This window comes from Hibiscus syriacus, unplaced genomic scaffold (genome assembly GCF_006381635.1).
Source record: "Hibiscus syriacus cultivar Baekdansim isolate YM2019G1 unplaced genomic scaffold, ASM638163v2 tig00002840_pilon, whole genome shotgun sequence".
NCBI classification, from domain to species: domain Eukaryota; kingdom Viridiplantae; phylum Streptophyta; class Magnoliopsida; order Malvales; family Malvaceae; genus Hibiscus; species Hibiscus syriacus.
This window is the reverse complement of record NW_024061947.1, coordinates 6,482,597-6,505,648: the sequence shown is the minus strand read 5'-3', so window position 1 is coordinate 6,505,648 and position 23,052 is coordinate 6,482,597. Positions and strand designations below refer to the sequence as shown.

The window sequence follows — 23,052 nt, the reverse complement described above, 5'->3', positions numbered from 1 at the left end:
TTGTTAACTTTTCAGAGGGACAATTTAAATTAGATAATTTTAAAACATAAAAAACCAATTTTAATAGTATAGAAGGAGTAATTTTTTTTAAAATTTTAAAAAGATGACATATGTTACTTAACAAAATATTTTAATGTCCGTTACAGTCGAAACACCTAAAGTGATAACGTTTGTAACGTTAAATACCGAGATGATTCAAAACAATTTAAGCACATATTAAAAAAAGGTTTAGTTTGAATGCTTATGTTCTAAATAAGACATTAAAAAATAATATCATTTGTTTAAAAGTTGGGTAAATTACATTACTTACTAACTGAACTTTACCCTCTTTTCTATTCATTCTCCGTACTTTTAATTTTTTTAATTTGCTCACTAAACTTTAGACATTGAACTTTTTAACGGCGCTATGATGTTACTATATTAATTGAAAAAATTAAAAATATAATAAGTAAAATAGGAGAGAGAGTAAAATTCAGTGAGAAAATATATAATTTATCTTTTTAATTATAAGTCTTATGTGGCATGTTTTATTATTAAAATAATCCACATGAGCACCCCGTTACTGAGTAAACAATAAAATTTAATAAGCAAATTGAAAAAAATTGAAAGTATGGTGAGTGAAATAGGAGAGAAAGTAAATTTCAGTGAGTGAGTAAACGTGTAATTTTCCCTTAAAAGTTTATTGACGATAAAAATGGGAAAAAAGTAAGAATGGAAAACCCTTCTGTGTCCTTTGTCATGTCTTGTCTAACTTTCATCATGAAGAAGCCGACCCTTTGCAATTGTAATTACAGAGGACAATCTACTCTTGTGTTTAGAAAATAAATAAACAAATAAATAAGGCATAAACTAGCCAATGATTCCCCTGATTTCAACCTGCAACAACAAATGTTTTTTCTTTTGCGTCATCATTGTCAGCCCCACACTCATTCATTCTTCCATAAATACATCTCTCTGCCCTCAGCTTTCTTTTCCCAGTTTTCTTTATGTAGTTTTCAAATTCATTTTTGGACACTGTTGGCTGTTACACCTTCCTACTCTTCTCTCCATATTAAAGATGCAAGCCCCCCATCCACTCACCCTTTGTGTTAAGTGCCCTTCTAGTTCTAATCAGTTCTAGCAGCCAATTGAATAAGGCAAGCGAAGTGCCTGAAGAAATGCATAGTTCAGATTCCTTTATGAGGCAGCTGAGTAGAAAAGAAGGTTGCAAATCCACATCCATGAGATGGACCGGTAGTAGTTTTGAGACAAACTTAACTCAGATGGAACAAGAGCTCAACATGAACGCCAATGGGATTGTTTATCACAATGGCCTGCAGCAGGTGTTGAGGAAAAGAGTGATGGTTGTGGTGGACCAAAGCTCACATTGTAAGCATGTCATGATGTGGGCACTTACTCATGTAGCTAACAAGGGTGATTTTCTCACTTTGCTTCATGTTCTCCCTCCGACTCAAAAGAGTTACAAATCTTCTTCATGTTCCACTCACCTTGCTAACTCCCTCGTCTCACTTTGCAAGGCTTATAATCCTGAGGTAATGAAGTTTGATTGTGTTTATATTCGTCCAACTTCTCTCTTTGGAAAGAAAACCATGCTAAAAAACATTAGGGTTAATAGAGTTACTTAAGAGTGGAAAGGGAGGGAGTAATCTTGTCTTTGTGTTTGATAGATCCAACTTGATTTGATCTTCTTCTTGTCACTTGCAGTAGCTTTCCCGTGAAAGACAATTTTCTAGTAATTCTTTGGTAGTGTACATGAGGTTGGATGAGTTCTCAGATGCTGTATTCTTCGAACCTTTTACCTTGGTTTGTGTGAGAGATGCCATTGCCATAGATCTTTTTCTTTTAATCCTACTTTTTATTATTCTCTATTTGCTATATCTTAACATAAAATATTCGCAAGTGTAATTATAACGATAAATGATTTACTAGATAGATTGTAAGATACTTGAATTCAATTGGGTTTCCATCAACTCTCTATTTGAATGGATTAGACTTGAATATTTAAGGAGTCGGATTGAGTTATTTAATATCGATTCGAAAAGTTTACAAATAATTCAAAAAAAATATATTAAAATTTTAAATTAAATTATTAATAATATTGACATTTATTTTTTATTTTTTAAATGTTGTATGTACTTAAAATTCAAGTTCGAGTTCAGGGTATTTTGAGTTCGAGTAAAACTTTAATTTTTTATCTCGAATTCGAGTCGCGCTTAACAACTTTAATCTCGTGAGCTTTTTAGTCGAGCCGAGTTCATCTTTGAATTTTTAGATTAGACTCAAACTCAATAAAACTCGACTCGACTCAATTGGTTTGCATCCCTAAACATAAACATGACATTTGTTGTTTTTACTAGCTTTAAATTGGGGGGATTGATGTTCAGGTAGAAGTGGAAGCAGTGGTTATCCCAAGCTGGAGACAGTAGTGAACCAAGTGATGAAGCTAGAGATTTCAGTGTTGGTACTGAGTCAGAAAAGGGCATCTCCATTCTTAAACTGGTGGGTTCACTTGATAACAGTAATACTTTGGATATTCATTCAAATGAGATGTTAATCTCAAGCATTTTTTATGGCCAATATTGGCAGTGTGAGAGGGAGCAGCGGCGGGAGCGATGAGTTTGTAGAGCAATGCATAAACAAAGCAGAGTGCTTAACCGTAGGGGTGCGGAAGCAAAGCAAAAGCGTGGGTGGCTACCTTATTACCACTCGATGCCAAAGGAACTTCTGGCTCTTGGCTTAATTCTACCCTCTCTTTTATTAACGATGATTTCCCAAGGCAGATAGGCATGTGCAATGATTCATTAGTGTGATAAATTCTGGCTGTCATCATTAACCAGATTTGGCTATCATCAATTCATCATTAATGGTATTGGTTCTATCATTCTATCATGTATTTTCTCATTGGAGATGTGGGCCTTTGCCCTCCTCGATAAAATTCTAAATCCATTGCTGTACATTCGGAGCTACCCAACATTCAGGCTTAGCTAAAACCAGAAGGTCTTGGAGGAATGAATATATCTTTTTTGATGAAGAGGTGGGTAAACTATAAATTTGGTCACTTTTATTTTGATTCTGTATAATTCTGATCAATCGTAACATCGACTTATTGGATTTACTATACTTTAACCATTGAGTCGTTAATTATTATTAGTTGACCCAATTTTCAAAATCCATTGTTAAAGAAGAGAAATCTTATTTTTATTGACATGTTTGTGATAAAAAGGAGTTTTCAAACTAGTTTTGGGGTTTGGATTAATTAATCAGGTTTTAATTATAAAAAATTGCCTAAATTATATCACTTTTCATAAATAGGTGTTCAAACTTTTTTTTAGTGATCTAGGTGTCTAATGTTACAAACGTTATTAGTTTAGGTATACGAACTGTAAACGCCATTAATTTTCTCCGTTAAATGATACGTGTCACATTATAATAATTCTAAAATTTTAATTTAAAATTAAAAAATTAAAATTATATTTGAAAAAGAACAAAAATTTTGAAATAGCCCCAAAACTTTAAAAACTCAACCCCTAAACCCTTGTTGGCCGCCGCATTTTGCCATCGATGAAGCTCCACCTGACCTCACCTTCCCTGGTGATCAATAACCCTATGAAATCGTGATCAATCGACGTTTTGTACCCCGCAAACCCTAGGATAAAAATCGCGACCCCACTTGATCTCGATGACCAATCGACAATACCTATTACGATGTATGACTAGGAATATGATAGGGACTACGCCGGCGATAGTGGATTAGGGATTTATGCTTTTTTTGTAATTTAATAGAAATTAAGTTTTTTTATAAATATAACAATATTTTTAATTTTTTTTAAAATTACCATAATGTGACACGTGTCACTTAACGGAGAAAATTAACGACAGTTATGGTCGGGGCTCCTAATGTGGTAATGTTTGTAATGTTAAGCACCTGGATCATTTATAAAAAAAAGGTTTGGACACCTACTTGTGAGAAACGATATAATTTGGACACTTATTTTATTATTAAGCCATTAATCAATTGATCATTGGTAGAAAAGATTCGGATTGCACTCACAAATTTAAGCTTTGGAACATCGTTAATTGATCCTTAACAATAGTTTAATTGTGTAAATTGAATATAACGATACTAAGGAAATGGACAAATCGTCCGAGGATTTGATTATATGTTATATCTTCTATAATTGAATTGTGTTGCATGATGTACGTCAAAGCTACAATTTTAGATAATCTATAGTTAGTTATTAATTTTCAAGGGTATGGGGTGATTATAAGGTAATAACTGTTTGAAAGACTCACTTTTTGACAATAAACGCTCGTACATTTTTGTGTACGTCGTGCTTGAACTTGGGATCCCAAGGGATAACAAATATCTCTTTAACCGGTCACTTGGTTCGTACATAATTTTATTAATAGTTAAATTAAAGTTATAAATGTATTTTTGAATGTTCAAAAAAATGTATTTCAAATTTAATTAAAAATTAATTTAAAATAAATAAAAAAAATTAGAAAAACAAGAAAATCAGAGATGAAATTACTTCAGATTTTATCATTGATAAAAGATTCTCAAAATTATAATTTTATAAAATAAATTTATTTATATATATTTTTAAAATTGTTACTAAAAAATACTAGAAAATTATTAAAACAAAATGTTAGTTATAATCGAGTGATAGATGGTGCATATTAATTTTATGGTAAAGTACATAAATAGTTTTTATTATAGAATATTATTTTGTTAAGTTTCTCGATTATTAAAGGTTATAAAACGGTCATTCGACTATAGGATGTTACTTTGTTAAGTCCCCTCGAATATCAAAAGTTATAAAATGATCATCCGACTAATCATTATGTTTCAAACTCGTCATTTTCCGTTAAAAATTAACATTAGCCTGATCTAGATGTTAATCTATCGTATGAGATACGATAATCTTTTGAGATTCTGAGATCAAATTTTGTTATATATCAAACAATAGATTATTCATTCGGCTCAAATTGCCGTCAATTTTTTAAAGTAAAAGGATAGTTTGAAACATAAAATATAGTCGAATGACAATTCTATAACTTTCACTAGACATGAGACTCAACAAAACAACAGCATATAGTTAGAGGATCATTTTATAACTTTTAATAGTCAAGAGACTTAACAAAACAACACCTTATACTCCAATTTTAATGTGTTATGTCATTCCTTAACGGCTACCAACACTATTATGTTCATTTTATAATAAAATCTAAAGTTTAATTCTCATTTATAACTTTTGAAATTTCATTGTCCAGAAATTATTTTGAAATAATTAAATGACATTTTTGGGCTTTACCCGTAAATATATGTAAGAACTTTAATATTTAATGTTTATAAGAAACAGGAAACGTGTTAGAAGTACAAGATTGATCTATGATGTCCAGAATATGCCATTCCTTTGTATTACCCTATAGGCTATATCCCCCTCCAAAACCCAAGAACAAAATGCAAGACAACTTCAATTAAACCTTATCATCAATCTTATCATTATTTACAAGGGGAGGTAGTTCCATCCTGTTCCTCGGTGTCCGGGGTGTTCGTGGTGTCCGAGGAGTTCTGGTGAGCTGCTGGGAAAGCATGTGTCGGATGTACCCATAAAATGTACATCCCACAAGTGTGATACCACAACCAACAGCATTTACACCTGAAATTGGGTTTCGGAATATCAGCCATGAAATCAACACAGCAACAGCAACCTGTACATGTTCAACATAAGAATAAAAGAAATCAGGAAATCATTGAATGGTTTAAGAGCTGGAAAATCTGCTATTATATGCAACAAAACTTCCAATATTTGGCAAATTGTACATGCAGGCGATGATTTTTACGGGAACTTTGTAATGGGACAAATAGACGCTAAACAATCATATCCGTGGTAATGATAGTAACTGAGAAAATTATATCTGATCCTCATTCTTTTTCTAAGCAAATCTCACCTTAAAGTTCCCGGCAACATTAAACGTGACAGCAGTAGTTGAGTGAATCACATAAAAGATGGAGAAGTTAAGACAGAAAGCCAGCACTCCCGAGCTGAAAATAATGATGAGGGCTGCCGGTAGAGAGGGGTGGGTATGAAACCAATCCATAACCCCATTACCTTCAAGTAATAGTGCCGGCACTCCCAAGATCATGGTTGCAAAAGGTGCCATGTAGTACACAGTATTTATGCTATAAGAGTATGGTCCAAAATATGTTGTCAAACAATGTCAGAAAACTCGTGAATCGGTAACTTCATAAATCTATATAGATCATTTTACGAACAATAATAATATCCGTCTAGACTACCATCATTACCTGTCAAACTTGTATCCATGCAGCAGAGACTCCGCGAGGATAGTCTTTGTAGACGTAGCTAAACATCCAAATAAAGCAGCACAAAAACCAAACATGTTAAAACTAAGTTCTGTCATAGATGTGAGCAGAATTCCTCCAACAATAGGAACCAATGAAGTCCAAATTCGCCAGTCAAAGTGCTTTCTCCAAACTAGCCACTGCAGAACAACTGTAAAAAAAGTACAGAGATCAGATGTGACGATGACATGCAGTCATGAGTTATATCAAGATACGGAACGGAAAATATGATTAGGTTTATAATTTCAGTATCTCACCTGTGGTTGCAGGAGTAAATGACTTTATAGTCTGCATGAAAGAGACTGGGATGTAGCGTAAGCTGACATTTCCCAACACTATGTTGATACAGAACACAAAAGACATGGGAAATATCCTTTTCCAGAGGTCTTCGGGATCAACCACTATTAGAGGTTTAAGCTTTAACACTTTGATTACCATATATGCTCCAATTGATGAGCATATAAAGTGAACGCACGATACAGAGAGAGGAAATTTGAAATCCAATTTCTGAAAAAAACAACCCATATACTCAGAAAATCAGACATTTGAAGTGCAAACGATATCCAATTCCAATCTATGATACCAATATCCCAATCTAAAACTAGTATCTGTATGATTACTAAATGCTACCATGTTGTTCTTGCATACAGGTAATGCAGTTGCTGACTGCCTATCAAAGATGACTCAAGGGGATCCAGTAGGGAAGACATGGTTTGATTGACCGCCATTGAAATGTAATCTGCTGTGCAACTATTTGCTGCTCTTTTCAGTAAAAAAAATGCTATATGTTTTCGTGTCCTATAGAGAAAAATAGATTGTAGACATCTAGATGGAAATAAATTCTCATCAGGCTGGTTGTTCAACTGAAGAGGCATCGAAAGGATTTGGGTCCCCAGTCTGCCCATATTAAGTTACAAAAATAATCTGCTAGGTAGCATCAATTAGGATAGAAGCAGAGTTAGGAAGTTTTCTTAATCATCTGAAATTTTTGACACATGGTAAATAATTAGGAATGAATTCAAAGGGTAACAGATAATCATAAACATCATTCCCAAGATTCAATTAAAAGGTTGAAGGTTCATGTTTCATCCCACCAAGTGCTAAACTTCCATCTATACTTTCCACCACTAATCAACATGCATTACATATATAAAGTACACATTATAATATATGAGGAATCACACACACACACACACACACACACACACAAACTAGATCATTGCACAGCCACAAAAGTAGGTGGAAGAAAAAGAAAAAGGTAATAAATAAAGAGTTGGTTAAATAACTTCTCATAGCGGTTTTCTAAATGGAGGAAAAACGGGTAAATGGCAAAAAAACTGGAGAATTATATTAGTATGTTTATCTATATTGCTAGATCAATTACTGAAATATGCAGAAACGTTACCAAATTTAAACCATAATCAGGTTATTCTCTAGATTTTAAAACAAATTTAATTAATATAGAAATGATAAAGAGGAAAAGAAACAAGACTGTTTATATTATATAATAGAGCAGCTACATTCCACCAGTCAAACAAGACAGCCTCTTTGAATTGAACTTCAAATAATTATTATTTCGTAAATCATTGAGCTTCAAACTATCCTAGAAGAGAAGAGAAGAGAACTCCATTTTTCCCAACAAAGAAAAGGATCTATAAACAGAAAATTTCAGTTTAGCAAACATCACCGAGAATCAATCAACAAAGTTCAGCAATATTTAATCGAAACAGGAAACAGTAAAAGCTTATAACACAAATAAACAGATTTCTATACAAGTCAAAAAATTAGACTGAAATATAAGAAAATTAAATAAACCCAAGAGTAAAAAAATAAGAAACAGACCTGAAAGATCCATTTGTTCATGATAATCACCGTAACATTAAAACCCCACCACTGAAGAATTGCAAGAAGAGACCTAAAAACACCCCACTTCCACAATTTCCCGCCGTCCATTTTTCTCCCCCAACCCTTTCCCTCTCTCTCAACAAAACCCCAGATTCAGAACACAAAACCAAACAAAAACAAAATCCCACCTAAAAAATTTCTTGAAAATTTAGCTAAGTTGTATATGCGTGTGTGCATACATATATATGTGTGTGTGTGTGTGTGTAGAGAGAGAGAGACAGTGGGAGAATTAATCAAAGTTAAAAACAGAGACTCAAAGAAAATGTGAGGGAGGGTGTAATGGTGGAGAAAGAATCGTCTCTCTCTCTTCTCTATCGGATTCTCTCTCGTCTCTAAATACGAAGGGGGTTGATTAAAACGTCTATTAACTTTTGCCCTCCTCTTTGTTTCTTAGGTAAATTACGTATTTAGTCACCCCTTATTTATGCAGTTCCTTTTTGATCACACTTAATATTACGTTTTAATTATGTTTCGATCACCAGATGTTAAAAATTAATAATGATATTAACATATCATCATAAGATAATATAATATTATTAAGTAAAAAAATTATCATATCATCAACTATATCTATTTTTTAACGACGGATGGCTAAAATGTAATTTTAGTCGTTAGGTATGATTTTGAAAAAAAATAGTTAGGTGACTGAAACGTAACTAAGTGAAATATTGATGACTAAATATGTAGTTTACCTTTTGTTTAGAAGTTCCTAGGACATAGGGTGATCGGAACCACTCAATGGATATACTTTGTTCCTGATTTTAGACGTTGACTAGAATCTATTGCCATTGGATTTTTGTCAATCATGCAACTGGTCTCAACATATCGGAAACCCCCCCCCAAGGTCGTAATGAGTAAAGTTTTCCTTTTTATTTTTATTTTTTGGAATATAGTGAAAGCAAAGCTACATCTACACTCGGTGGAGCATGAAACACTGACATCATGAAGCTTCCCCTCTCGCAAGAGCAGCCAATCTGTCAGCTACCATGTTAGCCTCCCTGTGCGTGTGCTTGATCGAAACTTCCCACTCTCTCGGCAACAAATCCTTAATCAATCTTACAATTGAATCACACATCATAATTTGGGTGTTATTGTTTAAAATCTCCACTGCCGAGACACAATCAGATTCAACTTCAATCTTCCTGAAACCCAGATTCCATGCAAAGCAAAGCGAATCATGAATATCCCACATTTCTGCCATAAGAGGAGAGCAAATACCTATACTCCGAGCAAACCCGAAAACCCATTTGCCTTGACCATCTCGCAAGACTCCACCCGCCGCTGCCATCTTCCGAGGAAGCAAAGTTTTCCTTTTGTTACTCGAATGTGCATTAAAAACTAGATACAACTGAATTATAACTTCATTTTAATTCTAAATGACAATGTTTAATAAATGAGTTAACTACAATGATGATCCATTTTGTCTTCTGCCTGTCTTATTTTCATCACCTATTTTTCAAAACATTATGTTTTGATCACTTATATTATCGATTCATTATAGGTAGGACACTAAACCGTTAACTCTCGGTAGTTTATTGACGTGACACATTAATAAAAACAGTTAAATTTTAACTATTCGACATTGATAACCCGGGTGAATCAAATGGTTTATTCTTCGTCTTTCCTTTAACAATTTTTTTTACTATAATTATTTATGTTTCTTCTTTTAAAAACTAAAAAACAAACCTCACAATGATTCATATTTAAATTTTAATTTGGTCACAATGATAAAAATCCATTTTAAAATTAAATATTTCATCTTTCATTGTGTCACGTAAATAAGTATTTCAAACTTTCAACGGAAAAGTTTGAGGAAAAAAGAACTCTTATATCAATGTAAATAATTTAATAGTAATATTTTTATCACAAATACTATTTATTAAATTATTTTAATTTTTTTTAAAATAATTCTATTAAATTTATTAGAATAAATACCATTATTTATTATATTTGATATTTACAATAGATAAATTCAAAAATATATATCAAAAAGCAAAAAAAAAATCACACAGATATCCAAATATTGAAAAATAATTTCTAATTTTTTTTCTTCAAAAAATATAATTCATATCACATAAATTATTTTTCAAAAACTATTTTTAATAAAAAAAAATAAAACCTAAAGATAGCATGGATTAGTTAAATGTGTTAAATAAATTGAAAGCAAAATCTGTTTTCCATTAATGTATACAGAAAAACATAAAAGCACATGGGGGTGTGTAGGATTGATTTCCAATCAAAAGTTTTACCTCTTTATGTGCCCAATAAGATAGGCTTTGGTAGCGTTTGATTCAAGTAACTACAAAAGCAAACTGCGGGTCAGTAACACACAAGTAATTCAGTCTTGGCCTTCTTTAGGGAACATAAAAAACATTATTTTTATTATTAAATTTTAAGTTGGACTATGCTAATACTAATTGAGGTTTCCCTCGTCAAAACCCAAACTCTATTGAATTAAACAAAGATTTGTATGTTTGAAGAAATGTATTTTGACTAATAAGATGTACAGATAGAGAAATTACTCTAATGGAAAGAAAATCGAAGCAGTTAGGCCAATTTGCATTTCACGGTGCTACCACATCTAACAAGTCCGAAAGTTGTGGGGAAAAGGTTAATAATTCTTACGCCTAACTTTGCCTTCATTAAAAACTGTGTATGTTATTAAGCTGCATATTCTCTCCTTTGAGTTGCTTGGTCTTCAAGTCCACCAAAATTCAATGTTTCTATGACCTAACCGAACAGCTAGGATCACACTTATATTTCAGAATACTAATTAGGTTCAGACTTTGAGACTTGGGATAGATCGAGGGGAGTGGTTGTGACAATCAACTCTTGAAACTTTTAAATTAGCATATTTTTTTCTGTATTTTATATTTATAATTTGTTTTCGTCCCTAGAGTTTTATAAGTTCTTCATCCCTAAACTTATAGAAGTTTATCCGTGTGTCTGGCTATAGTTATTTCAATGAAATTTCCTCTAAATTAGAAGGACAAGGTTAAGCAACGACACAACAATAGTGTTAGGTATGGCTCATATACTAGTTGGAGGACAAATGTTGGAGCGGAGTGAGTGAAGCGAATGTAGCGATCAACATTTGTCCATTGGAAAAGTTTTGTTACTGTTTGTGGGCTAGGATTAAGTGGGTTGGGGGTGCGGGGGAGAAGCCCTGTGGTACGATACGAGGTATTTTTGTAATTGTACTGGGGTTACTCTTATATATACTGTAATTGTAACCTAATTTTAGATTATTGTGAATAATAAAGAGAACAACCGCTCATCGTTCTCGAGGACGTAGGCACATTACCAAACCTCGTTAAATCTTGTGCTCTTTATTTGCTTTACCGCTTGTTGATATCCTGAGTTAATTAGTCCGTTTTCACAACAATAGGCATATATCAAATTCAAGAGGATTGAAGCCTTGAAATTTAACCCCTAAAATCAAAATGGAAAACAACTTATTCTTATGGCAAAAAGGCATCAGGGGCCTCTGAACTTAAAAAAAAAACCCAATGTAGCCCCTATAATTTTTTTTGGATCAATGTGACCCTCCAACTTGAAAAAAGAATTCAATGTAGCCTTTTGACCAACGTTTTCCGTCGTTGACTAACGTCTCTGTTACTTTGTGATGTCTTGGCATGTCAAGCAGCCCAACATCATATTTTTAGCGATCAATTTAGCCCTCCAACTCACAAAATAACTCAATGTGACCCTTTGACTTTGTTTAATGCTGCTATAAATGAGAAAATTATACTATTCATCACTCAACTATCTTCTTTATCCTATTTTAATCAAACTTTAAAAGTTTTCAATTCTAATCCCTTGAATTGCTCCTATTTTAATCATCATGGCTTATTTTATTAATATTTATATATGATGTGGCATTCATTATTCTTATTTTATTAATATATGATTAAAATAATATTAATTAAATTAAATTTCAAAATCATCATTAAATTAATTACCATAAAAATTTTGAATCAAATGGGGTTTAAACTTTTCTATGAAAAGTTCATCTTGTTCTTTATCATTTTTTGGAAAAACCCAATTCCCGGCTAGACTCCGTTGCGTCAACCGCCGCTCACCAGCAACGGAGAAGAGAAAGTTAGTCCTTTTTTAGAGTTTATAATTTTGAAATTTTTATTTAAAATTTTTATTTTGTGAATATTTTTTGATTTAATCACAATTTTGAAATTTTAATTTAATTAGTATTATTTAAATCATATATTAATAAAATATGAATAATGAATGCCACATCATACATAAATATTAATAAAATAAGTCATGATGATTAAAATAGGAGCAATTTGAGGGATTAAAATTGAAAACTTTTAAAGTTTAGTGATTGACATGGGAGAAAGAAGATAGTTGAGAAATTAAAGGTGTAATTTTCCCATTTGTAATAGCATTAAACAGAGTCAAATGGTCCCATTGAATTATTTTATGAGTTGAAGGGACAAATTGATCTCTAAAAGTATGATGTTAGGATGCTTGAAGTGCCACATCAGCACAAGTAACGGAGACGTTGGTCAACGAATGAAAATATTGGTCAAATGGCTACATTGAATTCTTCTTTTCAAGTTAGAGGGTCACATTGATAAAAAAAACGATAGAGGCCATATTAGTTCTTTTTTAAAGTTCAGGGGCCTCTGATTCCTTTTTGCCTATTCTTCTGCACCAACAACCTTTTATAATTCCTAGGAAACAACGGATGGTTGATATGGAGTTTTCAACTAACCACGTATTCTTATATAGCTGCCCAAAATATATCAAAATCATAAGGCATTTACTCCTATCTTTTCTTTCCACCGTCCGTTTCAAGGTTAGCTCCCAACTCCATTTTTGTTGTTATTTTAATTATAGCTTCAATGAATTTTCTAGACATGCTCCACTTAGTTATGTTGGTTAGCAGGGGCTGAAGATTTGTGATTCCAAGATCAACCACAAGATGTGTGTAGACACCCTTAATTTGACTTAAGCTAAATCGGGATGGGGGTGTAATATTTACTAACTGAAAAATAAAGTTAATCAAACATTTAGCCACACAAACATGCTTTAATTAACAATTGAAGGACTAAAACATCAAATACATTAATTGTATGGAGTAAAATGCTAAATCATGAAAATTGACAGAACATGACATTTTAATATTTTTAGCCATCGACAAGTGTTTCCAAAGGAGAGAATAAGAATTTATCCTTGAATCTCGGGAAGATATTATTGAGAGGGGAGCTCCGAACTCTGACCATGAATTATACAATACATGATTCTATATATATATATAAAGATAGGATTAACTACACGGATGATCATTTATGTTTATATTTTCATTACTTTTGGTCACTGATTTCAAAAAGTATAAGATATGATCATTTTTATTTTTATTTAATTAAGATGTGATCATCCCGAATTAACTACCGTTAACAACAATTAAATATTTGGATATAATCACACGTTTGGTCCCTATTATTTATATATTATCTCAATTTAGTTCTACTTTTAATAAATTAAAATAAATTTAATCTGTCAATCGAATGATACCATGTGTCACCATTAAGTTGGAGGACTAACTTTATTTTAATTTAATATATTTATTTCTACCAATCAAAGAGTGACATGTGTGACCCTCTGATTAAAAGAAAACAAATTGGGCAAAAAAGATTCAAACCTTGGTAACTTAGGAAACTAAACATGTATCCAACCATTAAGCCAAAACCATTGCTTAGTCTAAAGTAGACAACATGATGTATATATTTTGTATCTTAGTGTATAAATATTTAAGTTCATAATATTTTATATATATTAACTAAAAAATATTTTTTATATTAACTTATTAAATATATTTTATTACTAATTTAATTTAAAAATATTTTATTTTTATTTTGATTTAAAAATATTTTATTTTTATTTTGATTTAAAAATATATATATTTTATGTTAAAATTTATTTAAAAGTATGATTAAATTGAAAGAATATATAAACAACAGAGACCAAATGTGTGATTATACCAACTATCACGTCACATATTCTGTTAATTGTTTTTTTTATTAAGCTAAAGTGATTACAAATTATTATTTGTTTTAAATGCTCTCAACCATTTGACAATGAATGCTCAATCACCTTGCTGCAATCGCTGGTGCTTGAACCCGTGATCTCTAAGAACAATAATGATTCCTTTAACCATTAAGGTAACCACATCTTAATTAAATAAAAACGAAAGTGACAATATCTCGTATTTTTTGAAATCAGTGGCTAAAAGTGGACAAAAAACAAACATAAATGATCATCTGTGTAGTTAACCCAAAAAGATAATTTTTAATATAAACTTTTAAATAAAAAATACATATAATATTTTTAAAATTTTAATTATTAAAAATCTTTATTGATGGTGTTAAAGAAACGCACGTTACACAGATTTTTTTAGCAATTGAAACATAAATTGAACACAACGTACATTAACAACTCGACATATATATAAGCATATGATTGTAATTCCTCTTCCAATCTTTTATTATATATATATATATATACTTAAGTCTAAGAAGAGCCAGTATTCATTGTTGGAGTGTAGAACAAAACTGGTCTCCCCTCCAATGATTGAGTTGGTCTTGCATTTGCTTCAAATCCCTTAAAAAAACAAACAAACTAGATTAGTTAGAAGAAGCCACTCGAAAGTGTTGGAACATTAATCCTTTTAGTTGGATTCAACCAAACACGGTTACATTCATTGATTTCCATTGGTTGGGATTTGAAAAAAAAAATGCACTCATTTTCCTTTTAATTTAAGATTAGGATTTCATAAACACGATAAACCAAACGACCTCAGTAACTGAGGATCTTTCGAATAAATACTGCATTGTATTCTCTCAGACTAATTTAAAGAAGAAAAATTAATAAACACTTACATCGTGAACAACACCCCTCAAAGCCCTTAGCTGATCCCTAGAAACTGTCCTCACCTAGTACAAGAAACAGTAGGAAATTATTTAATGTTTCGGTATCAACATAATAATACGAGGCTTGTTGTTTATATAACGTTATGAAATTTGTTACAGAGAAATACCTTGTTGACAATTGTCCAAACAACACCCTCGGTGCATGGAGGAATTGTAAGTGAACCGATGTATCTGAAATACTTTCTGCTACCAAACTTGATATCTCCCGGATTCACAATCCCCAAATCTTTCTCTTCATCTCCCACTTCCACTGCTTTTATGTGGTGGAGAAGCTACAGGAACAAAGCGATTAAGAAAAAGCTAAATTTCTCGTATTCGTCTATGAGAATGTAACAATTCTTTTTTGATTAATCTGGGGGGTAAGTACAAGCATGGTTCATAAAGAAAAGCATTCAATTAAGCTGTTAGGGAAGCATACCCTAGCGAGGAAGGGATCAGGTCGGCCATATTTGTAAGCAATAGCAGTAACAGCTATCTCTTCACAAGCATTTATATGAATTATGTGGAGCTCCATCTGATACCTGTTTAACAAAACAATGTTACAAGAAAAATACATACGAGTATCAAATGAGTCTATATATATATATATATATAGATATACCTAGTTCCATTGAATGTGTGCTCGGACGGTGAATGCCAGTGGCAATGACGCAGTTTATAAACAGTGCCGTTTATAATAATTTTCCCTGCATCTCCTTTCCACGTTACCTGATATACATTGCAATAGAATCATTGGCATTGAAGATGACAACGATCGTCGGATTTAAGCGTAATTTTACCGTGATGTCGTGTCCTCGGTTCTTGACTCGAGCCGGAGCAGGTTTATAGTCCCTTTTTAACTTGCCCAGACTAGGAAGAACTTGTGGTTGTTCGGCGAGAAGATCTATGGGAGATTGTTGTTTCCCAGTGTTGCAAAGTTTCCAGTCTGGGTCTAATTTGCCCCATTCCTTTGGCCCATTGCCACTCCCTTGTGTGTAAGTAAATGGAGTTTCATTCTCTGCCCAAACCAAAAAAGAGAAAGTATGATTGTACTGATTTTCCTTAATTTGGCCCCCAATTGTGCTGTAAAATCAATTAAAAGCCTGCTATTTCTCAAGTAATTATTTGTTGTGATTAAGGTTTTCAATGTCTTTACAATCTAGTCAAATGAATTTATTTTTGGTAAAGAATCATCAATGGGATTTTGTGAAAATAATCGAGGAGGAATATTTGATGCATTAATGGTATGTAATTTTACTTGCCACCAATGAATTAAATGATAATGCACAACATAGAACAAATTTAAGGGAAAAATCCATCACAAGTCACCATATTATCTGTAAGATTATAAATGATTTATCAAATTTCAAAAAGTTACAGACAAACTACTTAATAACGATTCACAAAATGCAATGGCAACAACGCATCGGGTTTATTTGGATAGTCATGCACATTCTTGCCTTCAAATTACGACAGGCAAATATGCTTAAATAGTAGGAAACATGCATAAAGAAAATGTCGATTAGATGCCTAGATGATAATGCAAGTAATAAAAATAAGGGAAGAAACAGGATTTAACCGGGACATGCGCATGATTTTATGTTAAGGGTACGATTTTAACAAGTTATGTTTAAAATTTAGGGAGTGTAAAATTAGATTATCAAAAAAAATCTAAGTTATATGGAAACTTGAACACTTCAAAACGTCTCTCGATTCATCTTTGAATTCAAACGTAATAAAAAAAATAAGAAAATTCATATTGATCAATACGTCTTACGATGAAATGATAATAATAATAATAATAATTAAAACGTACCAACTTCACCAAAAGATGCAACGAGAATCGGAATGAAGTAACAAAGAGAAGATACCAAGAGAATTGGAAAAATGATAGAGCCTTCATAGCTATAAAAACACTTCATTTCTTTGCCTTTGAGCTTCTTATTGTTTTAGTTTGCAGACAAACCGAAGACATTTATAGTGGCAGTGCAATGCGCTTCCGTTTGCTTGTTTATTTGGTTTTCCTTTCCTTTTCTATTTTTACTACTCTTTTAATGATTTCTTTTATAAGTTTACAACGAACTCTATACACTTATACGTACAGATAAAATAATATAAAATATATTTTATGATCATTAAACTATAATAAAATGATTTTTTAATCATTCAACTTTTTAAAAGTTATAAAATAAACATTGAACCTTACATTTTGTTAAAAATATAAGTATTGATCCTTAATTAGATAATATGATATTCTAAATTAATAAAAAGAATATCTTATTTGATCACTCAATTGTCACTAAAATTTTATTTGATATATTTTTTAATATTTTTAAGTAATAATTTCAATTTTTTTTAAAAAAAAAACATGTTGAATTTTACAATTTATTTTTAAAATTATAAATATATTTTTAGAATTATACTTAAACTTATTCAAGAAAATTTAAATAATTAAATCACATTTCTTAACAAAAAAATAGACTTCGTCTATAACTGAAAATCGTTGGATTTTAGAAAATTATAAATTTTACAAATTTAATCATAATTAAATAAAAAACATTTAATTATGATTAAATTTGATAAACTACAAATTCATGAAGTTATAATTTTAAAAATAAATTATGAATTTCTATAAATTTTTAAAATAACTAACTTTTTAGAATTATTATTTTAAAATATTGAAATATTAAAAATGAAATTTTATTTATAATTGAGGGGTCAAATGAGATTTTTTATTAATTTAATATGTCACTTCACCCTTTTAATGACAATTAAGGTAAGTTTGTTTCAAGGAACATAAGATTAACTTTGGGAATAAGATTACTGAAATGTAACATTACTATAAGAATGTTGTATTATCCTATTAGGTTTGCTTAGGAGGAATGTAAGATCATAATATTTGGTTGGAGGAATATAAGATTACTTGGATGCATATTTTACCAAATTATCATTGTGATGTATAATTTTTTTAAAAAGTAAAACTTTAATATTAGATTATAAATATTTGAATGAAACTTTATAAAAATATTTTAATTATTACACTATCTAAGTTTAGAGAAAAATACATTTAACATATAATTAATATAATTAGTATATCAAACTTATATTTTTAAATAATTTTCATAACTATCATATTTATTTATATAAAATATAATATAACATGAAAAATAATATTGTGATCTCAAGTGGACAAATATATTATTTTTTAATGTATAAGATCTATTTTTTAATAACTCAAAATTAAATATTATTTTAAATAATTACATTTTTACAATAATAATATTTTCACTCATAAATTTATAAAATGATTAATATATTAAATATTAAAAATGTAAAATAATTTTAACTACTCAAATTTATTAATATTTTATTAAATTAAACTCTTTGTATATTATTGTTATTAAAATTATAATTTTGAGTAAAACATGAAGAACAAAAATTAAAAAGGATCCATATGAAAAAATTTATTATTTTAGGGGTATTTGTATCCAAAAGTGGTGGGAATTGTTCATTACCTAAGAATTTAGGTAATGACATTCCCACCATTTTAAGCCAAAAATGTTACTATTGGTAATAAGTTATTACCTGATAATAATCTTTTCTGTGAACCAAACATGAAAATACAATTCCAGAAAAGATCATTCCCCTTGGTAATGATCTTTTCCGCGAATCAAACGTCCCCTTAAAGATGAAGTATCCATTTTATATAAAAAAAATATTAAAGTTTAATGTCCATTATATAACTTTTTAAAGTTTAATATCCAAAAAGATTATTTTAACAAAGTTTAGTGGCTATTTAAAAATTTCACTCCATAAAATTAATGGTGTATGCAAGTGACATCCATCCTAAAATTTTTCTTTCCATAAACTGTATTGTTGTTTTACTATAATATTTGGTATCATTGGTCATTTTTACAATCATTTATGTTCAATATTTTCCCTTTGTAACCGTTCATTGATTAAAAAAGTTTTTAGTATTCGAGATGTTTTTCGGTAGAGTTGTCTCGGACATTTTCGGGGTCTTGAGTGAAAACTCAAAAATAGGTTCCTATTAAATGAAAAGACATTTCATTACTTTAAACAATTAATTTAATATCACAATAAATAATTAAATCCAAATAAGACCATTCAGAAAAATCAAACAGACATTTATAATACATTTTAAACCCTTAATTAGGTAATAGGGACCTTTTTGATTATAACATAAGAGTATGGGAGCAATGCAAGCAAGACTCAAGCACCAAAGGGATCAAATTATCATATTTTCAACCTAAAGTATTTATACTTTACCACGAATATTGATACCCTACAAGGTACCAGTACCTATGCTTCAAAATTTGCAGGTATCAGTATCTATTTGTATGCATCGATATCATGAAGTAGAAAAGTATATTTTGGATATTTTGTGAATTCGAGAGTCCAAAATGTACTCGAATCATCCAAAATTATATGCAACTTATATTGTAAACTTTAAACTTGACCAGAACGTTATTGTCAAATTTCGAAGGCTACATTGATCCCTAGAGTGACATAGAACGCGGATTACAACACAATCTTATATTAAAATTTATTTACAGAAATAATTAGGGATGATCGAAATACTCGAATCCGATGAGTTCCGACCCGATCTGACCTGATAGGGGTGATTTTTTTTTTAATTTTCGGGACTTGGGGCGGGTTATGTAGTAAACAATTTTGGGGCAGTACGGGAGTGGGTTTAAGGTGAAAATATCGATCCGACCCAACCCAGTTATATATATAGTATAATTAATATTTTAAGATTTTTTTATTTTTATATTATTAAAATATATTATTTACTTATTAAAAAGTATAAAAAATATTATAAAAAATATTAATTAAACTGTTTAAATATAATAAATAATTATAAATATATTATTATAAATTATATTATTTTAATTATTTTAAAATATTAATATATTCGGGTCGGGATCGGAGTTTTAGTGTAAAAATCGGGACGGGTTCAGAGTGGTAAAAACTTAAAATTCCTCGGGGTGGGGCGGAATCAAGTTTGACATATATGTTTTCGGGTTGGGGTTGGGGCGGCCAAAAGGCAAAAACCCGACCCATATAACACTCTAAACCAGTACGACACATAGTCGACCGATTTGAATGTCACACATAACCACCAGAATATTTAACCACAAATTTTCTTTAATTTCTTACCATAAAACGACTAATTTAAAATACTCATAGTGAATAAATCAGCCACCATTTTATAAAATAAATTACAACAGGAGCTCCCAAAATGAAATACTTCGAAATATACAGATCATTGTTAAAAATAATAAGTTACGACTCGAATATACAAAAATGAGTCTACAAATACACATGCCCACTAATGGAGGACTCGAGACGTGCTCTGTTGCTTCCGGTCTGGATTTCAATTGTTCAAAAGGCTCCTCACTACTCTTCTGCTGACCTGCGTAAGAAAATAAATTTCAAACGCTAAGTTAACTAATCCTGTAACACACTAACAACAATGGTATACTAAAAATGCTCATTAAATGCTCAAGCTAACGGGGAAAATGCAATATTAAAGTTTAATTTAAAAAAAATTAATTGTGACATTTTTATTAAAATAAATAAAGTAATTCACAAAAGTTAAATCTATCATTTTAATTTTTAATTATTAGAAGAGTAAGTGACCATTTTCAAACCATACGAGTAAATGAATTTTCCATCAAAACTAAGAGGTTTGAATATCTTTTCCGACTAAAAATTTAATAATAAAATTATAAGTATGTGATCTTGTCAAATATAAAAGAAAACCATTAAATTTGATAAGATTCAAGACAAATTGCTTTTCCCATTCTCATATCTTGGGTTACACCAATTCCCTACATTTTGTGCCTTTAAATGGCCTCAAATCAATTGGGAGTCTCGATATTTGATCCATTTCACCTTTGGATTTACCTTCCCAAGTTGATCTACTAGATTCTCACCAACAAATTGGGGGAATATACATATATTATACTGTTCAAACTGATGGGTTACTGGGGACCAATCTCATGATGCTCTAAACTTCAACTTTCTCCACGATATAAGCTATCCGACAACAACTCAAACTCTTTCCAGTTTTGTTCCTCTTCAAAGAGTGTTCATATTTCCTCTCTTTATCTTTTACCAGTAGAAACCCCATACTATGATGAATGGGTCTAGAGAAGACAATTCAAGGTGTTATTTCCATCCTAAAGAAGTTTTTATGGGGATTTGTGCTTTGTGCTTGAACGAGAGGCTTCTTATCTTAGCTTCAAAGCAAGCCCAACGCTCTTCATCATCATCAACCAGAGGCATCCGTAGATTTATTCAAGGTGTTTCATTGAAGAAACCTCCCATTAACCTCCCCAAGATCTTTGCTTTAGGTTCACTGCTCAATCGTCTAGAGTTCAAGCATTGCAAATCTGAACATTCGGATGCTTCAACCAGTCAAGAAGGTAATTCCCATTTATTTTCTTTTATGTGTTCTTGAATTTGCATCAGCCAAAAGGAAAAAAAAAGATATGAATCACATGCATGCATGTGTATCTTAAACTCATTGTTTGTGTAGTGACAAAAGTGTGGTCAAAATCTGGTAAAACTGGAAATGAAGAATCTTTTTCCTATTATCTTCTCTGGGTATGTATGCCTGTGTTTGATGCTAATTGGAAGATATATATGTTTGATTGGGAACAATGAATGCCATTAATAATTCCTAGGAAATCCTATGATTTTTTTCAAAGGCAATTTAAAAAGCATCCAAATCTGGAGATAATCTATATGTATATATGCATAATTTTTTTTGGTAAAGATGGCTTTCCTTTTACATTTTTTCCTCTTTTTTTTTTTTTCCTGGGACATTGCTTTGGTTTTGCACTCACTGTTAGTATATAGCTGACAAGCTACAGATATGGTTGATGTACTAAAATACGAACACGTTACCATTAAAAAAGGATAAAAGATGTTACTTTTTCCTTTGCTTTTTATTTTTCTTTAGTACTTTTTAGTTGTAGTAATCTTCTTTTGAAACCCTTTGTTCAGTGTCCAAGTTTTACTTTTGCAGATTCCTTCATCTCAATCAAGTTTGAAGAGAATGGTGTTGGTTCATGGGAAAAAGGTACGGTTTCTAAGGTCTCTCTTGAGCAATGCAACTTGTCATGGAACCCAACCTTGACCAAGGGCATGGAGCCGGTAACCAAGGAGACCAATAAGAGCGTGATCGAGCATGAGAAACCACGAGCCTCGATTAGGTGGCGGAAGCGGATTGGCCACTTGTTCCAGCTCGTAAGGTGGAAGAGGTCCAGCAAAGCCAAAGGATGCCACATGGGCGGCAGCAAGATAGATGGTGTGAAAGTGATGAGAAGGAAGGGATGGATGAGGACTCTGACAAAGTGAACCAAAGAATAAAGACATGCTTTTGTATAGAAAGGGACACTAAAGCTTTGCTTTTTCTCTCCTCCATACCAATTTGTGTGAGTTGGGGCTCTCTCATATAATTGAGATACGGGTAAGAGTCAAAATATACTTTATCACCCTAAAGTGCTAGCTTTGGCTTAAAGTTCATTGGCTGCTTCTATTCTATTCTGGTTTTCTGATCAACAAAACCAGCTGTAAAAGGATTGTTTTTACAATGTGCCACTCATTTCAGATTGGTTTAGGACATTCCTTGTACAAAAAGAAATATTTGTATATTTTTCTCTCCATACCATACTTGAAGCCCCCATATTTTGTGCATAATGTGAGGAGCATTGGAGCATAATTTCACAAGGCCAACATGCCGGTCATTGAGCTGGTGCAAAGTTGCCAGCAGGGCCCTCTGATTGTTCAGAAAGACCCTTCATTGTAGGG

At 31.3% G+C, this 23,052-nt stretch overlaps 3 protein-coding genes and 1 pseudogene across 4 annotated transcripts; 2 read left to right on the top strand and 2 right to left on the bottom strand.

Moving 5' to 3' along the window:
• Positions 1–941: 941 nt before the first annotated feature.
• On the top strand, positions 942–2,782 carry LOC120153549 (annotated as a pseudogene).
• A 2,600-nt stretch (positions 2,783–5,382) lies between these two features.
• LOC120155813 (UDP-galactose transporter 1-like) lies at positions 5,383–8,593 on the bottom strand. The gene is made up of 5 exons (XM_039167278.1): positions 8,213–8,593; positions 6,628–6,877; positions 6,314–6,521; positions 5,956–6,187; positions 5,383–5,715 (listed from the first exon to the last, which is right to left on the bottom strand). Exons 1-5 carry the CDS (start codon positions 8,321–8,323, stop codon positions 5,482–5,484), a joined length of 1,035 nt encoding a protein of 344 aa, XP_039023209.1. The 5' UTR covers positions 8,324–8,593; the 3' UTR covers positions 5,383–5,481.
• A 6,157-nt stretch (positions 8,594–14,750) lies between these two features.
• LOC120154072 (alpha carbonic anhydrase 4-like) lies at positions 14,751–17,129 on the bottom strand. Its single transcript, XM_039165916.1, has 7 exons — positions 17,024–17,129; positions 16,008–16,225; positions 15,830–15,936; positions 15,647–15,749; positions 15,336–15,500; positions 15,178–15,231; positions 14,751–14,899 (listed from the first exon to the last, which is right to left on the bottom strand). The coding sequence occupies exons 1-7, from the start codon at positions 17,127–17,129 to the stop codon at positions 14,810–14,812; spliced, it is 843 nt and encodes a 280-aa protein (XP_039021847.1). The 3' UTR covers positions 14,751–14,809.
• A 4,204-nt stretch (positions 17,130–21,333) lies between these two features.
• LOC120155796 lies at positions 21,334–22,767 on the top strand. Of its 2 annotated transcripts, XM_039167270.1 has the most exons (3): positions 21,334–21,662; positions 22,268–22,376; positions 22,407–22,767. In XM_039167270.1, exons 1-3 carry the CDS (start codon positions 21,371–21,373, stop codon positions 22,597–22,599), a joined length of 594 nt encoding a protein of 197 aa, XP_039023201.1. In that variant the 5' UTR covers positions 21,334–21,370; the 3' UTR covers positions 22,600–22,767. The 2 variants fall into 2 exon arrangements, with proteins under 2 accessions (XP_039023201.1, XP_039023194.1); XM_039167263.1 differs by having other exon boundaries at positions 22,268–22,767.
• The last annotated feature ends 285 nt before the right edge of the window (positions 22,768–23,052 follow it).

What these genes read in the sequence shown, in the direction of transcription:
- LOC120154072 (XM_039165916.1), bottom strand. Translation starts at nt 17,129, where the DNA reads ATGAAGTGTTTTTATAGCTATGAAGGCTCTATCATTTTTCCAATTCTC. An exon ending in ACCGAGGACACGACATCACG is followed by an intron (nt 15,937 to 16,007) that starts GTAAAATTACGC and finishes AATGTATATCAG; the next exon opens with GTAACGTGGAAAGGAGATGC. An exon ending in TGAGGGGTGTTGTTCACGAT is followed by an intron (nt 14,900 to 15,177) that starts GTAAGTGTTTAT and finishes TGTTTTTTTAAG; the next exon opens with GGATTTGAAGCAAATGCAAG.
- LOC120155813 (XM_039167278.1), bottom strand. Translation starts at nt 8,323, where the DNA reads ATGGACGGCGGGAAATTGTGGAAGTGGGGTGTTTTTAGGTCTCTTCTT. An exon ending in TGAACAAATGGATCTTTCAG is followed by an intron (nt 6,878 to 8,212) that starts GTCTGTTTCTTA and finishes TGTTTTTTTCAG; the next exon opens with AAATTGGATTTCAAATTTCC. An exon ending in ATTTACTCCTGCAACCACAG is followed by an intron (nt 6,522 to 6,627) that starts GTGAGATACTGA and finishes CTTTTTTTACAG; the next exon opens with TTGTTCTGCAGTGGCTAGTT.
- LOC120155796 (XM_039167263.1), top strand. Translation starts at nt 21,371, where the DNA reads ATGATGAATGGGTCTAGAGAAGACAATTCAAGGTGTTATTTCCATCCT. An exon ending in TGCTTCAACCAGTCAAGAAG is followed by an intron (nt 21,663 to 22,267) that starts GTAATTCCCATT and finishes TTACTTTTGCAG; the next exon opens with ATTCCTTCATCTCAATCAAG.